We start from the raw sequence: 25,378 nt of genomic DNA, 5'->3' as shown, positions 1-25,378 counted from the left end.
TGTCCAAACAATTGCCTGTTGAAATTTCCCAAAATGGTGTCACACAATATGATTTTGGTTTGGGGGACAAAATCTTTTTGATCAGAAATTACTGAAAACATTATGCTTGGACTATATTATATTTATGGAATATTTTAGTTCCTTAGTTTTTCCTACTTTGTTTGAGAAACAGTCGCACCATATGAGTTTTGCTGTGTTTGGTTGAAAATTCTGAAAAAAATGAGGAATGAAATGTTTTAATCTTGAGTATGTTCACATGAAGCATAATGTCCTGCAGAAGGTTTTTGACAAATATATTTTTTATTTATACATGAGTGACACGGAGGACAGCCAGGGACAGTTTTTAATACACAATAGGCCTACTAAAACTAACACTACAACCAATACAAACTAAACAAATCTAATATAAGCTTTGTTACAAAAATAAAACTAGCAAACCCACTTTAAAAACTAATACAATCTAGAATTAGAAGAAACGAAAAAGTCAAAACGAACTGAAACTAAACTATAATGAAATATCCCAAACTATTATAACCTCAAGTTGTCAGTGAGTTATTCAATAGTGAACCGACTTCCTGAGAATAAAGTCAAACACACTGGTGTCAAACGGCAACACTATTCTCCACCAGCTGTGGGTCCATGTATGTGTACGGGACTTCCAGAGTCCGGTTTCTGGCGTTGACAGCTGCACCGAACTCTGCAAGCTCTGCTTTGAAATCGAGGATGAACTTGCATGGAATGTCCTCACGGAAATGCTCTTCTTTGTAATGGCCAAGAGGATGCTGAGAAAATAGAAACATAATTATAATACTATAGGTATACATATGAACACAATTGCAGTCTGTCTAAAAATAAATCCCAACCTCACCACAGGGGGGGTGACATAATAAATGAATTGCTTTGCAGAGAAGCACTGTGGATACATAATCGTAACATGTTAGAAGTTAGAACCCAGTGGCCTAAATGAAGATTTGAGCCTTAATTCATGCTTTCTGTAGATCAGGGGTTCGCAAACTGTCCACGCCTTGTGGTGTGTGAACGCCCTCTAATTGGTGCGTGACATGAAAGGGTAATGGTGTTATTTAGCACAAACGCAAAATCTGGTAATACACTGTTGTAAGGAGATGTATAGAGTAGGGCATTAAGTAAATCCACTAGTCGACCTTGTTTGTACTAGTCGACTAGTAAATACACTAGTCGACCTTGTTGGTACTAGTCCACTAGTAAATGCACTAGTCGACCTTGTTGGTACTAGTCCACTAGTAAATACACTAGTCGACCTTGTTGGTACTAGTCCACTAGTAAACACACTAGTCGACCTTGTTGGTACTAGTCCACTAGTAAATACACTAGTCGACCTTGTTGGTACTAGTCCACTAGTAAATACACTAGTCGACCTTGTTGGTACTAGTCCACTAGTAAATACACTAGTCGACCTTGTTGGTACTAGTCCACTAGTAAATACACTAGTCGACCTTGTTGGTACTAGTCCACTAGTAAATACACTAGTCGACCTTGTTGGTACTAGTCCACTAGTAAATACACTAGTCGACCTTGTTGGTACTAGTCCACTAGTAAATACACTAGTCGACCTTGTTTGTACTAGTCGTCTAGTAAATACACTAGTCGACCTTGTTGGTACTAGTCCACTAGTAAATACACTAGTCGACCTTGTTGGTACTAGTCCACTAGTAAATACACTAGTCGACCTTGTTGGTACTAGTCCACTAGTAAATACACTAGTCGACCTTGTTGGTACTAGTCCACTAGTAAATACACTAGTCGACCTTGTTGGTACTAGTCGACTAGTAAATACACTAGTCGACCTTGTTGGTACTAGTCCACTAGTAAATACACTAGTCAACCTTGTTGGTACTCGTCGACTAGTAAATACACTAGTCGACCTTGTTGGTACTAGTCCACTAGTAAATACACTATTCGACCTTGTTGGTACTAGTCCACTAGTAAATACACTAGTCGACCTTGTTGGTACTAGTCCACTAGTAAATACACTAGTCGACCTTGTTGGTACTAGTCCACTAGTAAATACACTAGTCAACCTTGTTGGTACTAGTCCACTAGTAAATACACTAGTCGACCTTGTTGGTACTAGTTGACTATTTGATAAGAAGAAAAAACTGTATTTTTCCCCCAGATTTTGTAGGCCTCAATATCAGGTAGATTATAGTTATAGTAACCAATGTACACAGTTTTTCTTTTTTACATAATAGGTAGTTAAACAACTAGTCGACTAGTAAACTATAGGCAACTAGTCAACTAGTAAAAATGACTAGAAGTGAATGCCCTAATATAGAGCAGCTGTGGGAGTATACAGCAGCTGCATGTCTCTCAGTGCAGTGACACTGAGAGACATGCAGCTATCATATTAAAAATGTATAATGTTCGGCCAAATATGACGAGACTTAGCGTTGGGGGTGGTGTCAGCTAGGTCAGGAGTTAACAGGGGTTGCACGGCCAAAAACATCGGGGGATCGCTGTTGGTCCCTGAGGTATTCTGCACTGGCTCCCAATCTCCTTCAGAATCAATTTTCAACTCCTTCTCACCATATTCAAAGCCAGGTCCGGTCTCACTCCACCCTACATCACCGATCTAATCTCCCCCTATGTCCCAACCCGCTCCCTGAGATCCTCATCCAAAGACTTTCTCAACCCTCAAATTTGCCGGCTAAAGTCCAAAGGACTTCAAGCGTGCTGAATCAGTGTCCTCTTTTAAATCACTTTTAAAAACCCACTTTTATAGATTAGCCTTCACTGCCAAATCTAACATTTTAGTATATATATTTTCCTGCTTTTTTATTGAAATGTCTTTGCTGTATATTTTATGTTTGTTGTTGTTGTAAAGCACTTTGTAATGCAATTTGAAAGGTGCTATATGTGACCAGTGCCAACAAAACATGCCTCATGTCGCCAGAATGAACATGCCTTAAATCAATAAATAAACTCGTTTTTTTTTTTTATGTGATTTTCTTTTTTTTTCATATTTATACAGTTTGAATGTTGAAGAAGGTTTTCATTCAAACAGATTGTTCATTTGGGCAAATGAAATGTATACATTTATACGTCAAAGTGGGCTTGTTTTTTAACAAGTTTCTGGGGCAGAAGAGCGCAGTTCCGAGATTTGCATGTTGTTTACAATTGGTCCTGGAATCTCTTTGTCCTCAGGTTTCACGCTCTGATCACCGCCCATTAGCGTGCTTGTGTTTGTAAACACAGAACAGAACACATGCTATAGTAGTATGGAGATGCATTTGGGTTAGACTTTACAGAAAATAAACAAAACCACGTATAGCTACTCGCTGAAATACACTTCCCAGCTTGGAGTCTTTCACCAACAAACAACAGGCTAGAAGCTAGCTAGCCTAGTTAGCTAGCCGTCTGTGTGTGTGTTAAAGAGCAAAGAGATCACACGTCTTTTCTTTTAATCACAACTCGCTCATTTCTTGCTCATTTAAAAAAAGGTTATATACTATGTAAACTATGAAATGCAGGCTTTCATTTGGTATATAGAACGTTTGTGTAGGCCCTCTCTACGAAACGGTATCAAGTGAAAAGGAAATGTCGGAAATCGGTTTATTGTGTAAAAGATTGGATACGTCTTTTCAAATACGGCCGTTAGTACTGTTAATTCAACATCCGGTGAGGGGAGGATACGGATCGTGTATGTATTGTGTATATAAATCAGCGCAGACAGTGGGTGGGCTTTAGACCGGATGTAAGCCTTGCACACTAAATAGACACCAGGCATTGTGACTGCATGTGGACAGATCTGTTTATTAAAATAGCAAATCTACAAGCGCACAACATCATAGCCTGATGCGTCGATTTTATTTATTTAAAATACTGGGTCAATTGTCTGACTTTGATTGCTTAAAGTAGACCTGCATAAAATGGTGTACTGCAGCTATTTACAACCAGGTAGTGTATAAGTTAAATTGAACACTTAACTTAATATTTAATACTTGAATACTTATACTTAGTATTTAATACTTAGTACTTTCAAAAGGGTTTATTGGGGCACCTTACAAATTACATTGTTTGTTCTACTGGCTTAAACTTGTCAGTGTTTCTAGTGTTGCACTGTTGACAGCTAAAACGTCCTATTGTCTCTTGTCCCTCCCATTGTCACACCCACTTCTGTCCAGCTCTAAGGTGATAAAATGTTGTGAATATTGAAAAGGGCTTTTCTCAGCTTTGGGTGAAAGGCCCCAGTCATTTTAAAATGGTTATATCTCCTTCAATTATTGTCCAATTTCATTGAATGATACATCATATGAAAGCTTACATTCTGTACTTTAATAATCTGTAAAAATCTGAAAAATGGAAAAGGCGACATGAGGCATGTTTTGTTGGCACTGGTCACATATAAACAAAGTTTTATTATTATTATTTACCGAGTCTGAGAGTGTTCCCTTGCATTGTGTCATTTCATGTTCACTATCCTTGCATTATTGGCCTGATAATTTTGGCTCCTATTTTTTATGTACAAATGCTTCCGTCATACAGTCTGGAGCAACGGAATCTCTATCGTGAGTCAGCGATAAAGCGGAAGTGGAGCCTCCTCCCCACTTCCGTTTCGTCTTTAGAGTCGCGCAAATTTATCCTATTAATATAAATAGAAATAAAATAAGCGTATATAGCTTGTTGCTTAGCAGAAATGGAATTAAAATGTTAAATGTTAAATATATTTCCGTGAACTGAAATGGCAGCTTCCTTACTCAGATTTCGGGAGGTGTAGCATTCAGAGATTGTGGAATAGTTGTCTGGCTAGGCGAGACCAGATACATGTAACAGAGAGCCGGTAGTTGGCTCTCTGTTGTAGGTAATTACACTGTTTGGCTCATTGAGAGCACAGCCCTCGTCTACCGATCAAATCATTCATAAGGTCTTCCACCGCCGGCCTGCTCGCTTTGCCCAAAAAAATGGCAACAAAAAAATACGGGGAAGCAGCTTTTTGCTTCTACGGGCCGTCGGCAGGCAGCCTCTGTAGACAATTTTAAAGCTCAGCTCAAGACCCACTTCTACAACATTGCCTTTAATTGATCTTTTATTTTTTATTTTTTCATGTCCTCACTGTACTGCATTACTGCTTGTTTTTTAATGTCGTTGCCTTGCTTTTCTTTTATTCTCCATTGTTCTGTAAAGCACTTTGAGCTGCATTTCATGTCATGAAAGGTGCTATACAAATAAAGTTGTATTATTATTATTATTATAAGAAGAAAAACAAAACAAATAGTGTTGTCGCCAATTCTTCTTTCTAATTATTTGATCGGCCCAAAATATTGTGTTTGTTGTCATGATTTGTTACGATCCGAGTTGGCTTTGTCCGCGGCGTAACCGTCTTTATATAAATACTTTTTGAAAAGCCTATGGAGTAAATGAATGGAGAATCATTTCCTGGGCCACTTGTCGTTCTGAAAGGGGGCGGGACTGTGGCGCTCTATACTGTGGCCTTTAATAGAGGAAGGGACACTTACGAAGTCAGAGGACTGTTTGCTGAGCAGCCACATGGTGGACAGGCCGTTGGCCATGGCGGCGACGTCAGGAAGGGCTTCTAACATGCTGCTCTGACTTGAGCTCCCCTTGGTGGTGGGAGGAGGACATCGCAACGTGATGGGAGTGTTGGGCATCCAACCACCATAGTCAAACTACAAGAATAGAAATAGATTAAGATAATACTACACAGGTATGTATGTATGTATGTATGTATGTATGTATACGTATACGGTACATTTATATAGCGCCTTTATCCAAGGCGCTTTACATAGATTGTGCATTACATTCACCCATTCATACACCGATTGCGGCAGAAGCCATGCAAGGTACCAACCAGCACATCGGGAGCAATTTGGGGTTCAGTGTCTTGCCCAAGGACACTTCGACATGTAGACAGGAGGAGCCGGGATTCGAACCGCCGACCCATGGATCATTGGACGACCTGCTCTACCTCTACCATTCATCATGTATGTGTCAGTCAGTCAGTGGTTCTATGACAGGGGAATCTAATAAGACACACCTGTCCAGAGTTGGCGGCAGAGTGTTGAGCGGAGCCAGTGAATATCACCATGGTGACAAACTTTACCAACTCACCCACTGAGCTTAGACTTTGAGGCACTCCTATATGGACAAAAAGCACGAGAGTGTTGAAGTGCAATATGCTCTGGTGCTGGGATAGAGGAGCGCTGCACCGCGTCTTAACCACGGCAATGCATGGCAGACGGGTGTTCAGCTCAGACAATGCTTTGCGTGCTCAGCCCCTAAGCGTACCTGTGCTTGCTTCGGCAAGGAACCTGTGGAAAAATATGTCCTTGATCCACTTCTGCAGCTCACTGTCTTTTTGGACCTCAGCATCAGTGTGGTAGTAGTAGCCGAGGATTCCCTCAACAAACCTGCACAGACAGCGCAGCACAGCACAGCACGATGACCTCAGCATCAGTCTTTTAATATCTTTGACTAAAAGACCCTGTACACACATATCAGACGAACATGCTCTGTGCTGTCCGTGTTTCATGGCCGCCCCAATGCTTTTCCAATGGAAGTCCCGTGGTTTGAGGCTTCGTACACACATAAAGAACAACTGTTCTGTGCTTTGCCTGTGTTTCATGGCCGCCTCAATGCTTTTCCAATAGAAGCACAGAACATTTGTTCTTTATGTGTGTACGAAGCCTGACCAAACATTTGTGTTAGATTGGGGTAGAGGGGGGCAATCAAAGCATTGGAAAGGCATCGGGCGGCCATGAAACACAGGCAGAGCACAGAACAGTTGTTCTTTATGTGTGTACGAAGCCTTACACAACACAAAACACTGATATATACGGTAGGCCCCATGCAGGCTCTGGAATAATTTGCCCGTACACATCAGAGCTGCCCAGTTGTCGATAGTTACTTTTTAATAGTTGCCAAAGACCTACTTATTTCCGTTGGCCTTCAGTGTCAGCTGAGGTCGCCTTTTGTTTTTAACTCACTGGGGCAAATGTTTGCTTGTTTGTACTTGTCTGCTAATGTGTGTGAGCATTGTTTGCTCAGTGTTTTCTTTGTAACCTGGTCATGTTAAATCAAATGTGCTATAAAAAATAAAATGTAGTTGAGAATGCATTTTGTGTTTACTAAACAGAGACATGGAGACTCCTGTCAAACACTCTATAGAACACGTGTTTCCCAAAGTGGGGTCCAGGGACCCCCAGGGGTCCTTAAGGGAGTTCCAGGGGGTCCCCAGCTAAATTATAGTTTAGCTCTCAGATTAACATTAACATTCATTTTACAATATAAATTGGGGGTCCCAGAGATATAAATGCCATTCAATGGGGGTCCATAGACTAATGCATGTGTAGCAACTCATAATGCAATTACGGCTTGGCTCATAATGTAACCATTTAAATGTAATAAAAACTCATAATGTAATCATTTAAATGTAATAGAAACTCATAATGTGATATTCAGCTCATATAAGAAAGTGAGCGCATAATGTAATAACAGATTTTTCTATAATTGTAATAGAAACTCATAATGTGATACTCAGCTCATATAAGAAAGTGAGCGCATAATGTAATAACATATTTTTCTATAATAATAGTACTATAATATAGTAATAATGTAATAATGTGTAACATTATTAACGGACACATAGCAGCTCATAATGTAATAAAAGTAACTGGGGGTCCTTGAAATTAAACGGGTTGAGAATGTCCCTGCATGGCATATCTCTTCAAATGGGGGTCCGCGAGCTAAATTAGTGTCAATTTGGGGGTCCTTGACATGAAAAAGTTTGGGAACAGAGTGGCTTGATATGTATGCGATAATGTGCCATTAGTAAAGCAGAATCATCAGATATCCCTATATACCTGTAAATGATGGCCCACAGTTGGAGTGCATCGTCCCTGTAGTAGTATCCTGGTACAGAGTCCATGCCACGCTCCTTGATGTCATCAGGAGGACACAGAGAGCTTCATAGCCTTTCCACCTGAAGCTGCATACTGGAAGAGAATCACATGGAGAAATAGGAAAGCATTCAGCAAAAATACAGAGCATTTAGTAAAAGACAACTTCCCAACAACTTCATGGTAGATCTAAATGGTGCAACTTGATAGTGTAGTGTAATTTGTACGGTATACACACACACACACACACACACACACACACACACACACACACACACACACACACACACACACACACACACGCACACACACACACACTTACAATGTTGTGTTCTGTCATGCATTTCACGTCCAGATATAAGGGGTATTGTCTTGCTGTTACATACAGCACAGCCTAGGTCTTGATATGGAGGTTTAAGGATGAATACTGTTGGGCAGAAATGTAAGAGGCCCCAAGACAGGAAACAGGGGTTATCCATCAGGGGTCGATTTTCAACGAGAATGGGTCCATATAGAGCACACCGACCGATGAGATCATTCAAGCACACACACACACACACATTCAAACACATACTCACACACACACACATACTCACACATGCACACACACACACACACACACACACATTCAAACACATACTCACACACACACACATTCAAACACACACGCACACACACACACACATTCAAACACATACTCACACACACACACATTCAAACACATACTCACACACACACACACATACTCACGCACGCACACACATTTTGGACAGACACCCAAATATCCACATATATTTACATCCACACACATCACAAGTTCTCAGACTTACACCTATTTACAAAGTGTTGATAATTGTTTGGTTATTTGGAATGAGAGGTCTGAGATGGAGACTAGAACAGAATGTGCAGAAATGTAATGCAAGCCAGTCCAGCTGTTTTCTGCCCTAAATGGTCAGAGTGTATATGACCGAACAAGCACGCGCCTACACGCACACCACCCATCCCTAATGTTTATAGAACGCACGCTTACACACACAGTGATAAGCACATATACAATTCTTGGAGGGCCGTAATTGGTCAAGAAACTTCTCGAAAGTTTAGAGATGACATCATGGCATTAGGTGCTGCTTTACCATTGGCTCTCTTCCCAAACTTATGGCATGGGCTCGTGCGTGTGATAGACTCAATGTATTATGATGGTATATATTGCCTTTTGGAACAAAGGGACAATTCAGTACTGGTGATCATCCTGTTCTGTACTCAACCTGTGTTATCCTGTTCCCATTTTTCCCCTCCCCCTCTTTTTTATACTCAAGTAATAAATATATTCAATGTTACAACTTTACAACTCCTGCTCCGACTGACTCATTTAACCGGTGGCCGGTGACCTTCCGCGACGACTATTTACCACAATAGGCTGTAGATGGGGCTGCAAACATGCTTGTAGATACAGTATGTAGGCTGTTTTCAGCTAATAGGATTTTATGTAGAGATAGGAGGGGGGAAAAGGATGGGACCAAGTACGGGACCCATGTCAGCAAAGTATTGTAGGGTTTAACCCATTAAGACCTGCAGGCCGACTCTACAAAAATACTGTCTTCTAAATCCTTGTTTCTACGTATATCAGTGGTTCTCGAACTGTGTTTGGAGAAAAACTAAAATTAAGTTTTACATTGTTGATAATAATAATAATAATTTAAAAAGATCTCTATTGTCCCAAAGGATATTCGTCTTCACAGTCTGTTCAAACACCCACATAAAAAACAACACATAACACCAAGACCATACAGAAACATGAGGATCCCACAGTATACAGAACCATCCTATGGGCACGGCAGTTTGTTTAACAAAACTCCTACTAAAACGGACCTTTTTCAATGGCTTTGTCCAGATGGCATGAGGTTAAAGAGTCGATACTGAGGATGATCAGTGTCAAGAGATCGTGCCGTCGCAGCAGAGCATGCGGCGAAAACCCAGTTAGTGGTTTTGTTCCGGTCATGTGATCCAAACATAAAACCTTGTATGTCTTAAAAGTTATCAAAATTGGCCAATAAAACAAATAAACCAAAAGCAGGGAAAGAGGTCTTTATCAATAGTACGGGAAAGTCGAGTTCGGCAGTCAAACTTAAGAGTGAAAGAGATTGAAAGCTGTTAATCAGCGTTTCCTACATTATTGAAAAATCCCTTCTTAGAAATCAGGAATCCTCGGGCCAGGTTGTTGATCTGCAGAGTGAAGCGGGTGTGAGGAATCAGGAGCTGAGGGGGCAAAAATAGAGAGATTGGCAGAATTTAAAATGAGTTCTTACTAGTCCATACCCGTTGGTTAACAATAGCCACAGTAACACATGTAATGCCTGGAAATTCGTACCCGCGGGTCTCCCGAGTGGAAAGCAAACATCTTAACCACCCAAAGGGATATCCCTATATGACTATATGACACATCCCTGTATGTGAAGCCACTCACATACTAGTATGCTACACATACTGTACGTGCAGGCAAGTGCGTGCCGGCACGTCGTGAGGTTGTTGATCTGTCATTTTCAAATAGACACTATATTATGTGCAAAGGGCTTGGCCTTGTTTTCGTAGCTTGTTTCTATGTAAAAATGCTGACCCAGTTGCTTGTTTTGGCAAGCCAGAAACACTGACCCATGAGTTGCTTGTTTCTGTCGAACCAGGCAACCCACGGTCATAGTTTCACAACAACAACACTAATAGTGTACAAACTACAAAGTGAAAAAAGGGCTTTGAGACGCCCTTGCATATTAAGCTAATGGTCAATGCCCGTGCGCAAATGTAGATTTCCAGGACAGAAAATGTCCATGACAGCACATCTAAGATTATACTTAACTAGACCTGTACGTGCCCGTCGGCCAAGCTTGAGAACGATGCAACTTGGAAACCTAATAATGCCCGTTGTCAACTTGTCATAGCACCCATTTTAGTCTGTGTCCCTTTTGTGCCCATACTGTATATGGAGATCTCTGTATTTGTGCCCATACTGTATATGGAGATCTCTGTATCTGTCTGTCTGCCTGTGCCTGAAGACTGCACAAGTGGACTGGTTAAGTAATCAATTGGCAGTTGTGGGGTTGCCATGGCAATCAATTGGCTGAGGCAGAGGTGAGGGGACCTGGGCTCATTAGGCCCACTGGCAGAGCCTGACCAGAGCCCTTTGTGGTGGTTCTGGAGAACCGTGGTTCCGACCGACTCGATACCGGGCACTGCACTCCCTGTGGGGGTGTGGAACGCGTGTGTTGAATTTGACGGTGGGGCGAAGGATTCTCGAGTTACGTGCATTACAACCATACACACACGCAGACATACACACACACACACACACACACACACACACACACACACACACACACACACATACACATACACATTATGTGAGGTGGCGCATTAACTCATCGATTGCGCAAAACGCTCTAAAGCGTTTTATTAATCTCGAGCGCCGTCTGCGCATCACGCTCTAAAGCGTTTTATTGGTGTTTTTACTGTATACTGTACATCAACTTCTCTGACGCCCGGACAACACATAATGTAACACCGATCATCTCCAGAAAGATCCGCTCATGAGATCCGGGAGTTTAAAGCCCCCCACCTCCTGAAAAGAGGCCTGGTCTAACCACATTCCAGGCATGCCGTATCCATTACGACGTACTGGGGAGGCGGCATCGCCGTCCTGCACACGGCATAGACCAACGCAGATCAGGGGATCTAAAATGGAGCTACCCATTTTCTAGTGTGTGTGAAATTTGTGAATACACTCGATTACCCTTCCCCTCCTGTTTCTACATGGTTTCTCCCGAGGCATCTCTCCATCGCATTACAGTTTCTTCCCCCCCCCCCCCACTCATTCACACAGATCCACTCGACACAGCCCTCTCTAATTCTTTCCAACGACAACTCACCGGTCTGCCGCCTCATTCTCGGAAATATAAACCCGTATATAAACCAAGAATAATCTCCAACGGTCGATCGCCATTTCACGCACACAGACACGCGAAACGAATGACGTATTCTCGAAGGACCGCCATAGGAGAAGCAGTATACATCTGACCAACTGTCTTTTTTTCGCCGTCGCGTCAGCCATGTTTGGACAAAGAAGCAGTATACTAGGCTAGCAGATATCACACCGTGGAACCCCCCCCCCACACTGCGAGTTGCGATCGATCGTTTTGCAGTTTGCAATGCTACTCTCATTCTCGGAAAAAAGATTCTCGGCAGTTGATCACCATAATCGCCATAGCGCCTTCGCCAGCCAATTGCAGTGATAAGGCGTCTGGGACGTAATCGACCCGTTTGTAATGGATAACTAATACAATCCTAAGCTGCGGAAGCCATCGTGTTGTCTGTCATTTTGTCGAAATCACAGCCAGCCGGGCTACGCTTATCGCTCCTGTGGTTCATGTCCAGACATGTCGTGGAACCCCCCCCCCCCCACTGCGAGTTGAGTCGCTCCTGTGGTTCATGTCCAGACATGTCAACCTCTCAGGTCACTGTTATGCTATCAAACGATCTGTTGATTTTGTTTACTGAGACAATGATCACATATGTGCATAGAATCATCATCATCATGACGTTATCATGACAGGCAGATATAAACATAAATAAATTATCATATACATACTACACACTGAATGAAAGCCCTAAATGTCTAATTTTAGGAGGAAAACAAATAAAATACACATATCCCATATACTGTTTGTCAATACTAGACTATTGAATCCATTTCATTTATAAAATTCTCTTTTTCAGAGAGAACTTTAGCCCATTCTGACCTGAGATCAGATTCATACGAGGTTTCCACTGGACACACACTGGTCTGATTAGAGAAAGCATGGACCTATATAACTATTATTCACAAAATAAGGCATATAGCGACATGTACATACTATATACCGTATGAAACAGAAGACTCTCTGCTTTCATAAGAAAAAAACTAATACTGTAATAATAATAAAAATCACACCCATGTGAAGTGAGCAGTGCAATGTTGTGAAGTGAGCAGTGCAACATTGCACTGCTCACTTCACAGGGGTGTGATTTTCATTATTATTACAGTAGAAGTATTTTTCTTATGAAAGCAGAGAGTCTTCTGTTTCATACGGTATATAGTATGTATAGGCCTTATTTTGTGAATATTTAGTTGTCAGTTCCTTGTCTTGTCTAAAATACTCTGAGGATTTCAGAAAATGCATGGACCTGAAGAACCATTATTCACAAAATAAGGCCTATAGCGACATGTACATACTATATACCGTATGAAACAGAAGACTCTCTGCTTTCATAAGAAAAATACTTCTACTGTAATAATAATAAAAATCACACCCATGTGAAGTGAGCAGTGCAATGTTGTGCAACATTGCACTGCTCACTTCACAGGGGTGTGATTTTTATTATTATTACAGTAGAAGTATTTTTCTTATGAAAGCAGAGAGTCTTCTGTTTCATACGGTATATAGTATGTACATGTCGCTATAGGCCTTATTTTGTGAATAATGGTTCTTCAGGTCCATGCATTTTCTGAAATCCTCTCTGGTGGGCGCAAGCTGCATTCAACAGCCAATTACTGACAAACTATACATGGGACCATGTGTATTTGTTTTCCTCCTAAAAGTAGACATTCAGGGCTTTCATTCAGTGTGTAGTATGTATATGATATTATTTGTGTTCATTTTTATATCTGTCTGTCAATGTCTGTCAACTTCAACCTTCCATATCTCTGCTGTTTTTTCAAAAGAGCAGCGTGCAGTGAAAAGCAGGTTTTAGAAAAAGGTCAATATCTCCAGAATGGAAGATGGTAGAATCATATTTTTTTTTTTAAATTGAAGTGGACTAGTTTGGCTTCCTTTTGATTTATGCAATGTGCGATGTGCTATAAGAGGCCCCTCGCTGTGGGCCCCTAAAAAGTTAAAAAGTCCAATGTTAATCGCTTAGCAGAAGCAATCCTGAGTAGAATTTCAAAAGTTAGCAATCAATGTGTTAATAGCCAGATAGACACGGTCACAAGTTACTGCAGTGTCCAGCGCTTTTGTTTTGACGTCACCGAGTTGAAACGGCGCTGATTGGCAGTAGATTTTCAAACGAGTCCTACCCCGCCGGACAGTGTACGTCACCAGACCCTGAATAGCCAGAACCCCATTTTGGACTGAGGTCGATTACAAAAAAGGCTTCTAAACAACAAAAAAAACAGTTTTCTTAAAAACCTATGTTTCTATGTCAGTGGTGCTCAACCTTTTTCATGTCAAGGACCCCCTGTATTTGGTCGGCGAGTCGCCGACCCCATTTCAGGGGACCCCCAAACAAAATGAGTGCTGTTAAAATGTTTCAAAGATATTCAGAATCTTTCACATTTTGTTTCAAATTTTCTGATAGCTGATTGACTATAGAATAGATGATCTATTTTCAAATAGCTGATGCGTGTATAGGGTTAAAGTGGTGTTGCTCTATAGAATATCTATTGTAAGGAAAGCTTTCGCAGAACATAGCAGATAATAATAATAATTATTAATAATAATAATAATTAACATAGCAGATGGGCAATTCAAGCTCTTGTCGATCTGCTATTTTCAGAGAACTATAAAACAGAAAAGACACTATTAGTATAGAGCCCTGAAGCACCACAGACCACACACACAATAGAATATATACTATATATTACAGTACTATAGTATATATACTATACTATACTATATACTAGTATAGAGCCCTGAAGCTCCACACACACAGCATTTTGTCATTGTAACATCCGGTTTGGCTCTTCAAAATAAGGGTTTGCGAACGATAAAACCTTGGCAATGCGCGATAGATAGATTAATTAATCCTGGCGGCCAGACGGTTAATAGACCACACTTTGAGAACCACTGGAATTTCCAACCTGAAATGTCAGTGCTTTTGACATAGCAAAGTCGTTAATGGTCTTCCACGTGTCCTTGGAGTTTGCCAGACATTTCAGGTTCAGCTCTACCAGACTGGGGAGTGAATCAGTGAGACGAACACAAGACAGTTTAACATAGAGGAGAGGACTGTCAATTAGCATATTGAATTAAATACTGGTACCTCAAAAATTACAATTCATTTCAAAGTAAAAATCTCTTGTGTGCATTTCCACCAGTAACGTGGATTTGTATTTATGTATTGTGAATCGAGTTTCTGTGTGAAAGTATGGAGGAATTGGGAGGTTTCAAAGTTTTATCACTTAGGTTTTAAAAGTTAAATATTAAAAAGCAAACTATAAAACATCATCTACAAAGTGTATGCTTGAAGTACAAGCATACGTGTCCATAGTAAGCTGGATTTATTTTTTTACAGTTTGAATGAAATTAAAATATGTATATATAGAGAGAATTTAATAGTTTCCAGATGAGGGTATTTTTGATGAACATGATTAAAATGGAGTTTGAAGTTACAATGGGTGTGCTTTGGATAAAAAAATGCACCATTAGCCATTACATTTAGATTTTAAAATGACCCCATACAGTACAAAAAGTACAAAGTGAAATATCCCTTTAAACATTACTGCCCAGCCATAGGCAAGATCATGGTGAAATCCTCTCTGCTAAATAAGCAGAGATAAAGGGTCACTTCTGCCCGAGCCGGAAGTGATGTAGTCTGGATCTGTAGTGTAGACCATGGGAACGGACATTCTATCGCCCCCCCCAGAGCAGCAGCATGATTAGCGCGGCTGGGATTAATCTTATACGGGACAGGCGTCATGTGGCATGGAGTTAGTAAACAGGGCATTGTATGCCATTCTGAGCATAAATACCACTAATAACCCTGTCTGTGCGTGTGCACATGCATGTAAGTAATGGAGGCCCAAAAAAAAGGGTAAAATGTTTAAAATAATTTGTAATCAAATCTTGTGTATCTCGTGGATGGCTCAGATGGAATTAATAACTTTCCACAAGATATCTCGAGGATAGCACGGAATGGGTTAACATTAAAAAATATTCACATCAAATTATTATTGCAATGCAGCATTAAAGGAGAATTCCATGCTAGAATGATTTCTTATCTTTCTTACCTTTCTTTGTAGTTGTTACGTCCCCACCAAAGAGGTCCAGGTTTTTCCATCGAAAGAAGTAGTAAAGTGTGCCGCTTGGGATATTATTTACATTATGAAGAGAGTATATATACAAAGAAATTATAATTTTGAGCGATGGAAATAAGCGAATTAGCACAACACCCCATAGCCCCATTCAATTCCCATTCAATTCAATGCAATTCATTTAGGGCTTATGGTAGGGGAAATAGCCAATAAGGAGCTTTTGCACAAAATAGCACCTGGACCTCTTTGGTGGGGACGTAACAACTACAAAGAAAGGTAAGAAAGCCTTTTAGTATGGAATTATCCTTTAACAATGGCCTCATGGCCCCTCATACAATAGTAACTGGTTCACCCTGTAGATAATGTGAAGAGAAACTCTGTGCTCTTGGTGACGGTGAAACGGACTTCGTACGGCAGGTCCAGAGGATTACCAGCCTTCATGCAGTGAGGAATGCCTTCTTCAGCTATATCCCACCTATGGAGGAAGAATAGAAAGCAGTCAATTGGCTTGGAAGAACTTGGGTAATGACCAAACCGGCAAACCAACTTCACTTAGTATTTTGAACTTGGGTAATGTGACCAAACCAACTTACACTGTAAATCCCTGGAACATGTGACACGTTTAAAACATAAACGCCAGTGTGTAATAATAAAATGCCAAATGTTTATTAATGGTCATAAAATACAGTAGAACACGAGTTCACCTCACGAGAACACCTAGGCCCAGATTTTGAAGATGCGTTTTACAATGGGGTAATACATAAATTGCCCTCGCTCTGTGCACATTCGTATTATGAAAGGCATATCGGCCCGTGTTGAACGCACTCGGCCCGTGTTGAACGCACACACATTATGGCATACGGCGTTCCTGAATATTTTAGCATTGTGGGAGTGTCCATATGTTAATTATTTTCGCTTTGCGCAATTTGCTATTAAGCCCCTTGACCTAAAAAACTCAGCGCATAACGATTAGACGTGGGTCTGACCACCTCATAAACGCAAAAAGCACTGTTTGATTGTACACTTGAGCGGCTCTGGGAGGCTGCTAGAGTGTTGCCATGTCTGTTTATTATAAGCGGCTTCTTTTTCTGTAAAGTTGCTTGTAAATATTGGTAGTTTGGTTGCTTTTCTTGTTTCTAAAGTGATTATTTGGGCTTTTCTCCTAATGTTGTTTAAACCAGTGATCCTCACACAGCACATTCCCATGTCAAGGACCCCCAGAGGAATGCATTTGCCCAACTAAGGACGGCTAATCCAAAAATATTTTGGGCCAGTGACCCCCATGACAGATTTGTGTTTTAAAATGTTTCAATACAATGTTTCAAAAATATTCCACAATTGTCACTTTTTTCCAAGATTACTTTTGAAAATAGCAGATCTACCAGCTCACAATGCATCACATTCATTCATTAAAACTATGAACTCTGACTGCAGGGGGATATATAATTATAACAATGTGCAAGAAAATATTTAAAAAGAAGGAAGAACTTTATATTTGTGGACAATCAAAATATGTTTTTTTATTTTAATGTGGTGTCATTAAAATTAATCTGGATATGGCAGACTCACTATCTAGAAAATAAAAACATGGCACTTCATTTAAAATAGGTTACAGACCCCTGTTATATGCGCTTCTTTTGGGATTATTTTTATATACCTATTTAGTTGTTTCTATGGGACATGGCAACAGAGCTCTCTGCTGCGTCAAAGAGAGGCTTTCTTTGGTAAAATGTTGAGATTAGAAACGGCCATAATTCTTACATTTCTCAACCTTTCAAAAAAATAAAAACATCTCCATAATCCTTGGGAAGTTTGCTTTCATACGCTGTATCACACCCGATTCAAGTCTTCTTCAATAAAATGCTACGAGCGAAATCAGCGAAGACCATACCATCGGGGCCACAGCATTACGCAGCACGCATTCAACTCATTCCTTCGTCGTGACTTGAATGAAATAAAATATAATAAACGTTATTTTACTGGTGTTTTTCAATAGAAACAAATAAAGAGCGTGTGTAGGCTACTGTGTGCAAGTGCAACAGTGCATATACATGCATGCACTAGGCTATATTTCTTCCGTGTCGGGATGGTGATTGAGCTCTTCCAATTAAGTTCACAGCCCTTTTGTCTTTCATAAAAAAACGTTGATATTAGCCTATAAACACACATGGTTCTCTCATTTCTCAACAGTTTTATTAAATGTAAAAATCTCCATATTCCTTAGGAATCTTGCTTTCATTCGCTGTATGGTACATGGTTCTATCGTTATCGAATTAAACAATATCAAACGAACTTGCATGTTCGGGGGTTAGACGATTCTGGGAACATTACGCATGGATTGCCAATTTGCCAATATGCTGCTATCTACTCGCAGTTCCATTCCGATCTGAAAGGTATAGGTGGGTCTGTTCTTTTGAGGCATAAAGGTGATAGCATGCAGTGCAATAGGAATAATTAACCCAAATGTGACAAAGGCATGTCATGTCTTCTATGGTGCCAGCCTGAAGAAATGTAATACCACGATCCCGAAAGGGCGCATTCCGTATGTGACATCAGCTGACTGGTAAAGAGAATAGTACGGACATGTTGATTGGGTACGTCTCAAACACTCCTTAAACACTCCCATGACTAATTCAAGGCCGTTTTGCGCACTCCACGGGGTGTCGAAAGCGCTTCTTACCATGCCCATAATTGCTATTATGACATTCCACACGCCCCCACCTCTTAAAACTGTAATATTATATGTAATATTGTTCCACTTGCATAATCGACCCCCTAGTGTTCAAATTCTAAACACCTATGACTGACTTTGATTGTAAAAACTAAACACGTTTATGTGTTTAAAAAGTGTTACAGGCGATTAAACATGTTCTTCTGTTTATAATCCAAACACTGTGACACGTTTAAAAAGTGTTACAAATAAGTGTTTAATACTGTTTATAACCTAAACGCTTGGGTTTAGTGTGTAGTATTTTGAACTTGGGTAATGTGATTGATTGATTGAAATATTTATTAACAGTTTGCAGAATTACAGTACATTTCAAGCACAAACTCAATACAAAGACTGTTAACTGTGAGTGGACGACCCAATTAAGCATTACACTTGTTTACAACACCATGTTCAATTCATCAAAACATTTAGAGACGTACACCATGCAGACAAACCATTTTTTTCCTGTGTCCTGTTCTTAATTTCCAGGACACCCCAGTTTGAGTTTGACGTGTGTAGCCAGGCCATATGGACCCATATTTGACAGTGATGGAAAGTAACTATGTAGATTTAATTAAGTGCTACTTCAGTTCAATTTTGAGATAATGTGGACTCTACTAGTACTTCCAATTTCCAGCACTTTTACTTCTACTTTTACTTTACTCCAATACATTTATTTTAACACTTTAGTTACTAGTTGTAGATTTTTATTATTATTTCAAAACATACATTAACCACTTCAGTCCTTTAAACATTTCAGCCACTTGAAAATAACCGATCTACAAGCTTAGAATGCGTCGCATTGTGAGCTTGTAGATCTGCAATTTTCAAAAGATTGTTATACATTTGAAAACTTGAAATGAGACATTCTGCACAATGACTACTTTTGTTACTTCAAGTACATTTTGATGCCAATACTTTCGTACTTTTAACCAAGTACATTTTGAATTCCGGACTTTTACTTGTAAGGGAGTATAGCATTGCATACATTGCAGTAGGCCTATTGATACTCTTACTTAACATTTGAGTACTTTTCCCCACAACTGCTGGGAAAAAAAATGTCTGATATGTCTTTTTATTACATGGCTTGGTTGAATGCTTGATTCTGATTGGTCAATCGCAGCATTCGGTGGTCTGTTATTTGTTGATAATGACCACTCCGCTCTATAACAGACCGAGGCCTAATCAAACCCTCGGAGCACCTGCTGCACGGGAACAGAGTGGCATTCCGACGCAGACCCAACGTTGATAGAACTAGTATGCTACAGATCAGACTCACGGATAGTCCTTTGCTCTCTTCTCCAGTTCTTTTTCTCTGCATAATTTGGACAAAGGATGTTCATCCTCAAAGTGTCTCAAAGCTGAAAGAAAAATTAAAAAAAAGATAAGAAGAGATTAAAATCTGATATTCAGTGTTGATAATATGTAGGTTTAGAACCTCAACCCATTTAGACCTGCAGGGGGTATCTGTCATATCTGAATCAACGGTTCTGTCTTGCTTGCAAGGAATCCAGGCGGAGAGTTTTTTCCAGTCTTATGTTGTATCAAAGTTTTATTGATAAAAAGGTACTCAGTTTACAATACAATAATAATTAAGAAATAAGGTGCATGTTAACTGAATCTTGCTTTAAGACTAATTCAAAATAGGGTATAGGCAAAGAAAATGAAAGTAACTATTCAATGTTCTAGATTCAAATATCTTTATAGTTCCATCTTAAACAAACGAAATATGGAACTAAGTAACAGAAAATTAAAGAAGAACTTGTCAATGTATTTATATTTAAACTGAAACTTATGAAATGGTCCGTTAATAATTAAAGTAGGCCTACTAGCCTACCTATAGAAATGTATGTTTAATATATGTTACTTTTACCTCCTGATTAAGATCTACCTATGTTATGTCGTTTTAGCTGTGGCCTGGAGCTTAAGACCACAGCTAACAAATGGATTGGGTAATTTAACACATTTTCGGGCCAGGTCAATGATCACAAACAGTAAGAAACACAACTGAGGGATGTTTATGGCCACTAACTGTCTCTTGGCCAACAGAGAAAAGTAAGAAAACCATATTTAACCTGTGTTTCACCTCACAAGGAATGACACCCCAGGTCGTTCTCAGAGAGTTTATATGACTCTAGTCATATAAAGTCTAGAGTGTCGAACTCAACCAGTTGCGGACGCACGCTCGACGTCTCAGTCAGTCACTGCTATAATATCTATCTATCTATCTATCTATCTATCTATCTATCTATCTATCTATCTATCTATCTATCTATCTATCTATCTTGCTCGACTCCAGCTAGTCCAAAACTCAGCCGCTCGTCTACTCACAGGTACTCGCAGACGTGAGCATATCACACGTGTCTTGGCCTCCCTTCATTGGCTCCCTGTCCGCTTCAGAGTGGATTTTAAAATTATTTTATTTGTCTTTAAATCTATAAATGGTCTGGCTCCTCTTTATTTGTCTGACCTTATTGAGGTTTATACTCCTTCTAGATCACTGCGGTCTGAGGGCCAGCTAAACCTCAGGGTCACAAAGAAGACCCGCTTAAAGTTCAGAGGCGACCGAGCCTTTTCTGTTGTAGCCCCTAAACTATGGAACGCACTCTCCCACGTCAAATTGGCCCCCTCCATCGAGACCTTTAAATCCCGCCTAAAGACCCACCTCTTTACCTTGGCTTTTTAACCCTGCTGGAGTTCCTTTGGTCCTTGTATATGTTTTGTCTCACTGTGATGCTGTTGTTTTTCTGTTGTTTTCTGTAATGTGTCTCAGTTGTTGTCACTGTTTGTACTTTGTTTTGTCGCTGTTGTTTTTCTGTGTGGTAGCTTTAGTGCACTTGTTTTTATTTTATTTTTGTCTCCACCAGGCCGAAGGCATGGGGGGAGAGTATGTTTTGCACTCCGTCCGTCCGTCCGTCCGTCCGTCCGTCCGTCCGTGTGTGTGTCTGTCCGTCCGTCCGTGTGTCCGTCCGTCCGTGTGTCCGTCCGTGTGTCCGTGAGCAGCTAATCTCGGCCACCGTTAACCCGGTCGATGCCAAATTTTGCACACACACTCCCTGGATGCCAACGATGAACCTCTGCCCCAAACTTTCCAGAACGGCCTGTTATAGCGCCACCAGGAGGCCGCTTTGTGCAAAACAAGTTTTTGCACAGTACACCTACAGATTTCGTCCAAACATCACGCAAATTGGTACACAGTCTCTCTAGAGCCATTCAACGAAACCAGTCTTTCAGATTTCTCAGACTCCATCCTGATTGGTTAAGATTGGCTTCCAAAGATCATGAACACATCGCGTGATTTCCGTGAAATTGTGCACCCACATTCCCACTAGGCCGAGGACGAAATGCCACATGAACAATTTCAACTCAGCCTCAAGGTGGCGCTATAACTGGCCGAAAACTGTTTTCATCTCTAACTGCACAGATCTGTGGATAACTTTGTATGCCAACTCCCTAGAGGCCAAGGAAAAACCTTTGCCTGGAATTCTTCACATCTGCTCATCCTGGTGGAGACCTGTGCCCAGAAGGGCACTTTTTCTAGTTTTTGTCTCCACCAGGCCGAAGGCATGGGGGGAGAGTATGTTTTGCACTCCGTCCGTCCGTCCGTCCGTCCGTCCGTCCGTGTGTCCGTCCGTGTGTCCGTGAGCAGCTAATCTCGGCCACCGTTAACCCGGTCGATGCCAAATTTTGCACACACCCTCCCTGGATGCCAACGATGAACCTCTGCCCCAAACTTTCCAGAACGGCCTGTTATAGCGCCACCAGGAGGCCGCTTTGTGCAAAACAAGTTTTTGCACAGTACACCTACAGATTTCGTCCAAACATCACGCAAATTGGTACACAGTCTCTCTAGAGCCATTCAACGAAACCAGTCTTTCAGATTTCTCAGACTCCATCCTGATTGGTTAAGATTGGCTTCCAAAGTTCACAGGAGTGCTCAGTTTCAAACAAAATGCTGCAAATCATGAACACATCGCGTGATTTCCATGAAATTGTGCACCCACATTCCCACTAGGCCGAGGACGAAATGCCACATGAACAATTTCAACTCAGCCTCAAGGTGGCGCTATAACTGGCCGAAAACTGTTTTCATCTCTAACTGCACGGATCTGTGGATAACTTTGTATGCCAGGCCAAGGAAAAACCTTTGCCTGGAATTCTTCACATCTGCTCATCCTGGTGGAGACCTGTGCCCAGAAGGGCACTTTTTCTAGTTTCTCCTGTAGGCCTACAGCACTTTGTAAACTCTGAGTTTTAAAACGTGCTATATAAATAAAGTGGATTGGATTGGATATCTATCTATCTATCTATCTATCTATCTATCTATCTATCTATCTATCTATCTATCTATCTATCTATCTATCTATCTATCTATCTATCTATCTATCTATCTATCTATGTATGTATGTATTTGGTTAAAATGGGTAGGGTTTAAAAAAAGGCAAGAGTTTGCTCTGGTGCACTGGCCTAAAAGTGGGTCCTTAAAAACTGCTAAAACTTCTGAAATGTATGTATGTAGGTATGTATGTGTGTATGTATTTTAAAAGGGGGGGCTTTTTGGTAAAAATCCCTGCCCGCAATACCTTCATATATTGTATTGTATTGTATTGTATGTATGTATGTATGTATGTATTTGGTTAAAATGGGTAGGGTTTAAAAAAAGGCAAGCGTTTGTATGTATGTATGTATGTATGTACAGTATGTATGTATGTATGTATGTATGTATGTATGCTCAGACCCAGCCAGCCAGCCAGTAACCCACACACATAGTGCTCAGACCCAGCCAGCCAGCCACACACATAGTGCTCAGACCCAGCCAGCCAGCAAGCCACACACATAGTGCTCAGACCCAGCCAGCCACACACATAGCTCCGTAAGGGAGTGGTTGCACCACTCAAAAAATCTTCAAAAAACTGAAGAGGCTAGATTGGAGAACCTGATTTGGACATGATCTGATGCAGGACAATGGCTACGTTTACATGAAGGGTGATCATTCCGAATAAATACTTCCGAATAAAATACATCCGATGTAATGTTTTTTGCCACGAGTTTACATGGGAAATGGTCATTCCGAATGAGTGTTTATATGGAGAAGTGATAGAAGACATGATACATGTTAATTCACGTGAAACTACGCCATCTGTTGGAAACATAAAATATAGGCAGTTCATTCATTGTGACTTTCAGACGAAAGACGACACTTTGAAATCCCATCATTTCATTCCGCAGTAGTTTTGAGGCTGCTGCTTGGATAAGGACGGACATACTATGTTTACCGTCTTTTTTTCCCCACCTGCTGCGGCTCCCCTTCTCCGCTGGGAAGGTGATCATCTCGTTTTTATGTGTAGCCTACTTTATTATCTACAGCACGGCCAGGGCACGCAACACACTGATTATTATTGTATCGGGTCGCTCGTTATTTTTGAGAGAGAGAGAGAGAGAGAGAGAGAGAGAGAGTGTGAGAGAGAGACCGTTGAACACACACACACACACACGCACACACACACACACACACACACAAAATGCACGAAATAACGCGCTCTATGTGCAAACTCCTCGGCGCGCCTTGGATATGAGGCTTATGAGCGCCTTGGAGTTGGAGCGCAATGGAAATGAGCATGCTCAGAAAGACCAGAATTAATTTACATCCGAAGCAGTGTATACATGAGTCCAATTTTCTTTCAATCGCATTGAACATCGGAGTAATCCGGCCAGTGACATCGGAATGGTTTTTAGATCGCATCGAGCGTTTTCATTCGGATGTAAGTTTTTGTAGGTGTTTACATAACAACGTTTAATAGGATTGAACTTCTATTCGGAATGAAAAGGGGATTTAACTGCTCATGTAAACGTAGCCAGTGTCACTATGACAGAAAGAGAAGATGGGTCTGGCCACATTCATTCACCCCATAATCTCAGTGGAAATTGGAGAATATGTTGACAATAGTCGACAGCTCTGCCGATTAATACTCGATTAATTGAACCCACCCCCCATATTAATCAATATCAGATAAAACTTTTATATTATTAGATTTTATATTATGCACATGCCATGGTCACATAACCATTATATATTGTGCATGCTTTGATGGTTACAGTTTTATAATCAGTTTTGATGAGTAAACCTTTGTGGAGATCTTCTCAGTTCTCATTGTATGCTAGTTACTGCCATTCAGGATGGAAAATGAAATCCATTTGGATTTGGGGAGAAGTAGTTTCATAAGGGGCTGGTATGAAGTACTTGATATAAAGAGAACATGTTCAGTTCACTAGTCTACACTCTACTCTACACCTGCCTTCATTTCATCTGATTGTCTGTCTGGCAGGCACTTAACAAGCGATCGTTAACTGTGTCTGTGAGAGAGGGGCAGAGAAGAGTGTCTTTGCTCAACTTGATTTATACTTATATTCTCCACTTTGATGAAGGTACATGTTCGATATATCATGCAGCCTTACTTATTAGCCTAAATTTGAGCTAATACAAAAAAAAAAAGGCAGGCGGGCCGCTCACCAGTTTGACACCCCTGGTAGGGTGTCACTAACAGCTTCTAAAGCCCTTAGTCAGTCTGACTCATTATTGTAGGCCTACATAAGAGGCTAAATTATCCATCACTCCCAAATAAAGTTTTTTTTAAACGTATCCTGGGGAACAGAAATAACAGAGCTCACCGGTGGTGCTGGGGTGGTGGTGGGAGCAAACATGAAAAGGAAGGG

At 40.7% G+C, this 25,378-nt stretch overlaps 1 protein-coding gene across 1 annotated transcript in view; it reads right to left on the bottom strand.

The window, feature by feature from the left end:
- Positions 1 to 602: 602 nt before the first annotated feature.
- Positions 603 to 25,378, bottom strand: part of LOC310875923 (hydroperoxide isomerase ALOXE3-like) — a gene marked incomplete at both ends in the record, with an annotated part of 33,763 nt that continues 8,987 nt past the window's right edge. Inside the window, 10 exons of the mRNA XM_083789357.1 lie at positions 603 to 782; positions 5,496 to 5,666; positions 6,035 to 6,135; positions 6,286 to 6,407; positions 7,860 to 7,961; positions 8,218 to 8,228; positions 10,065 to 10,151; positions 14,782 to 14,875; positions 16,307 to 16,429; positions 19,944 to 20,025. Coding sequence (XP_083645483.1) covers positions 603 to 782; positions 5,496 to 5,666; positions 6,035 to 6,135; positions 6,286 to 6,407; positions 7,860 to 7,961; positions 8,218 to 8,228; positions 10,065 to 10,151; positions 14,782 to 14,875; positions 16,307 to 16,429; positions 19,944 to 20,025 — 1,073 coding nt within the window. The remainder of the gene's footprint in view (positions 783 to 5,495; positions 5,667 to 6,034; positions 6,136 to 6,285; positions 6,408 to 7,859; positions 7,962 to 8,217; positions 8,229 to 10,064; positions 10,152 to 14,781; positions 14,876 to 16,306; positions 16,430 to 19,943; positions 20,026 to 25,378) is intronic.

Source organism: Protomyctophum parallelum (genome assembly GCF_964188405.1).
Source record: "Protomyctophum parallelum genome assembly, chromosome: 18".
NCBI classification, from domain to species: Eukaryota; Metazoa; Chordata; class Actinopteri; order Myctophiformes; family Myctophidae; genus Protomyctophum; species Protomyctophum parallelum.
This window is presented reverse-complemented; position numbering and strand designations above follow the sequence as displayed.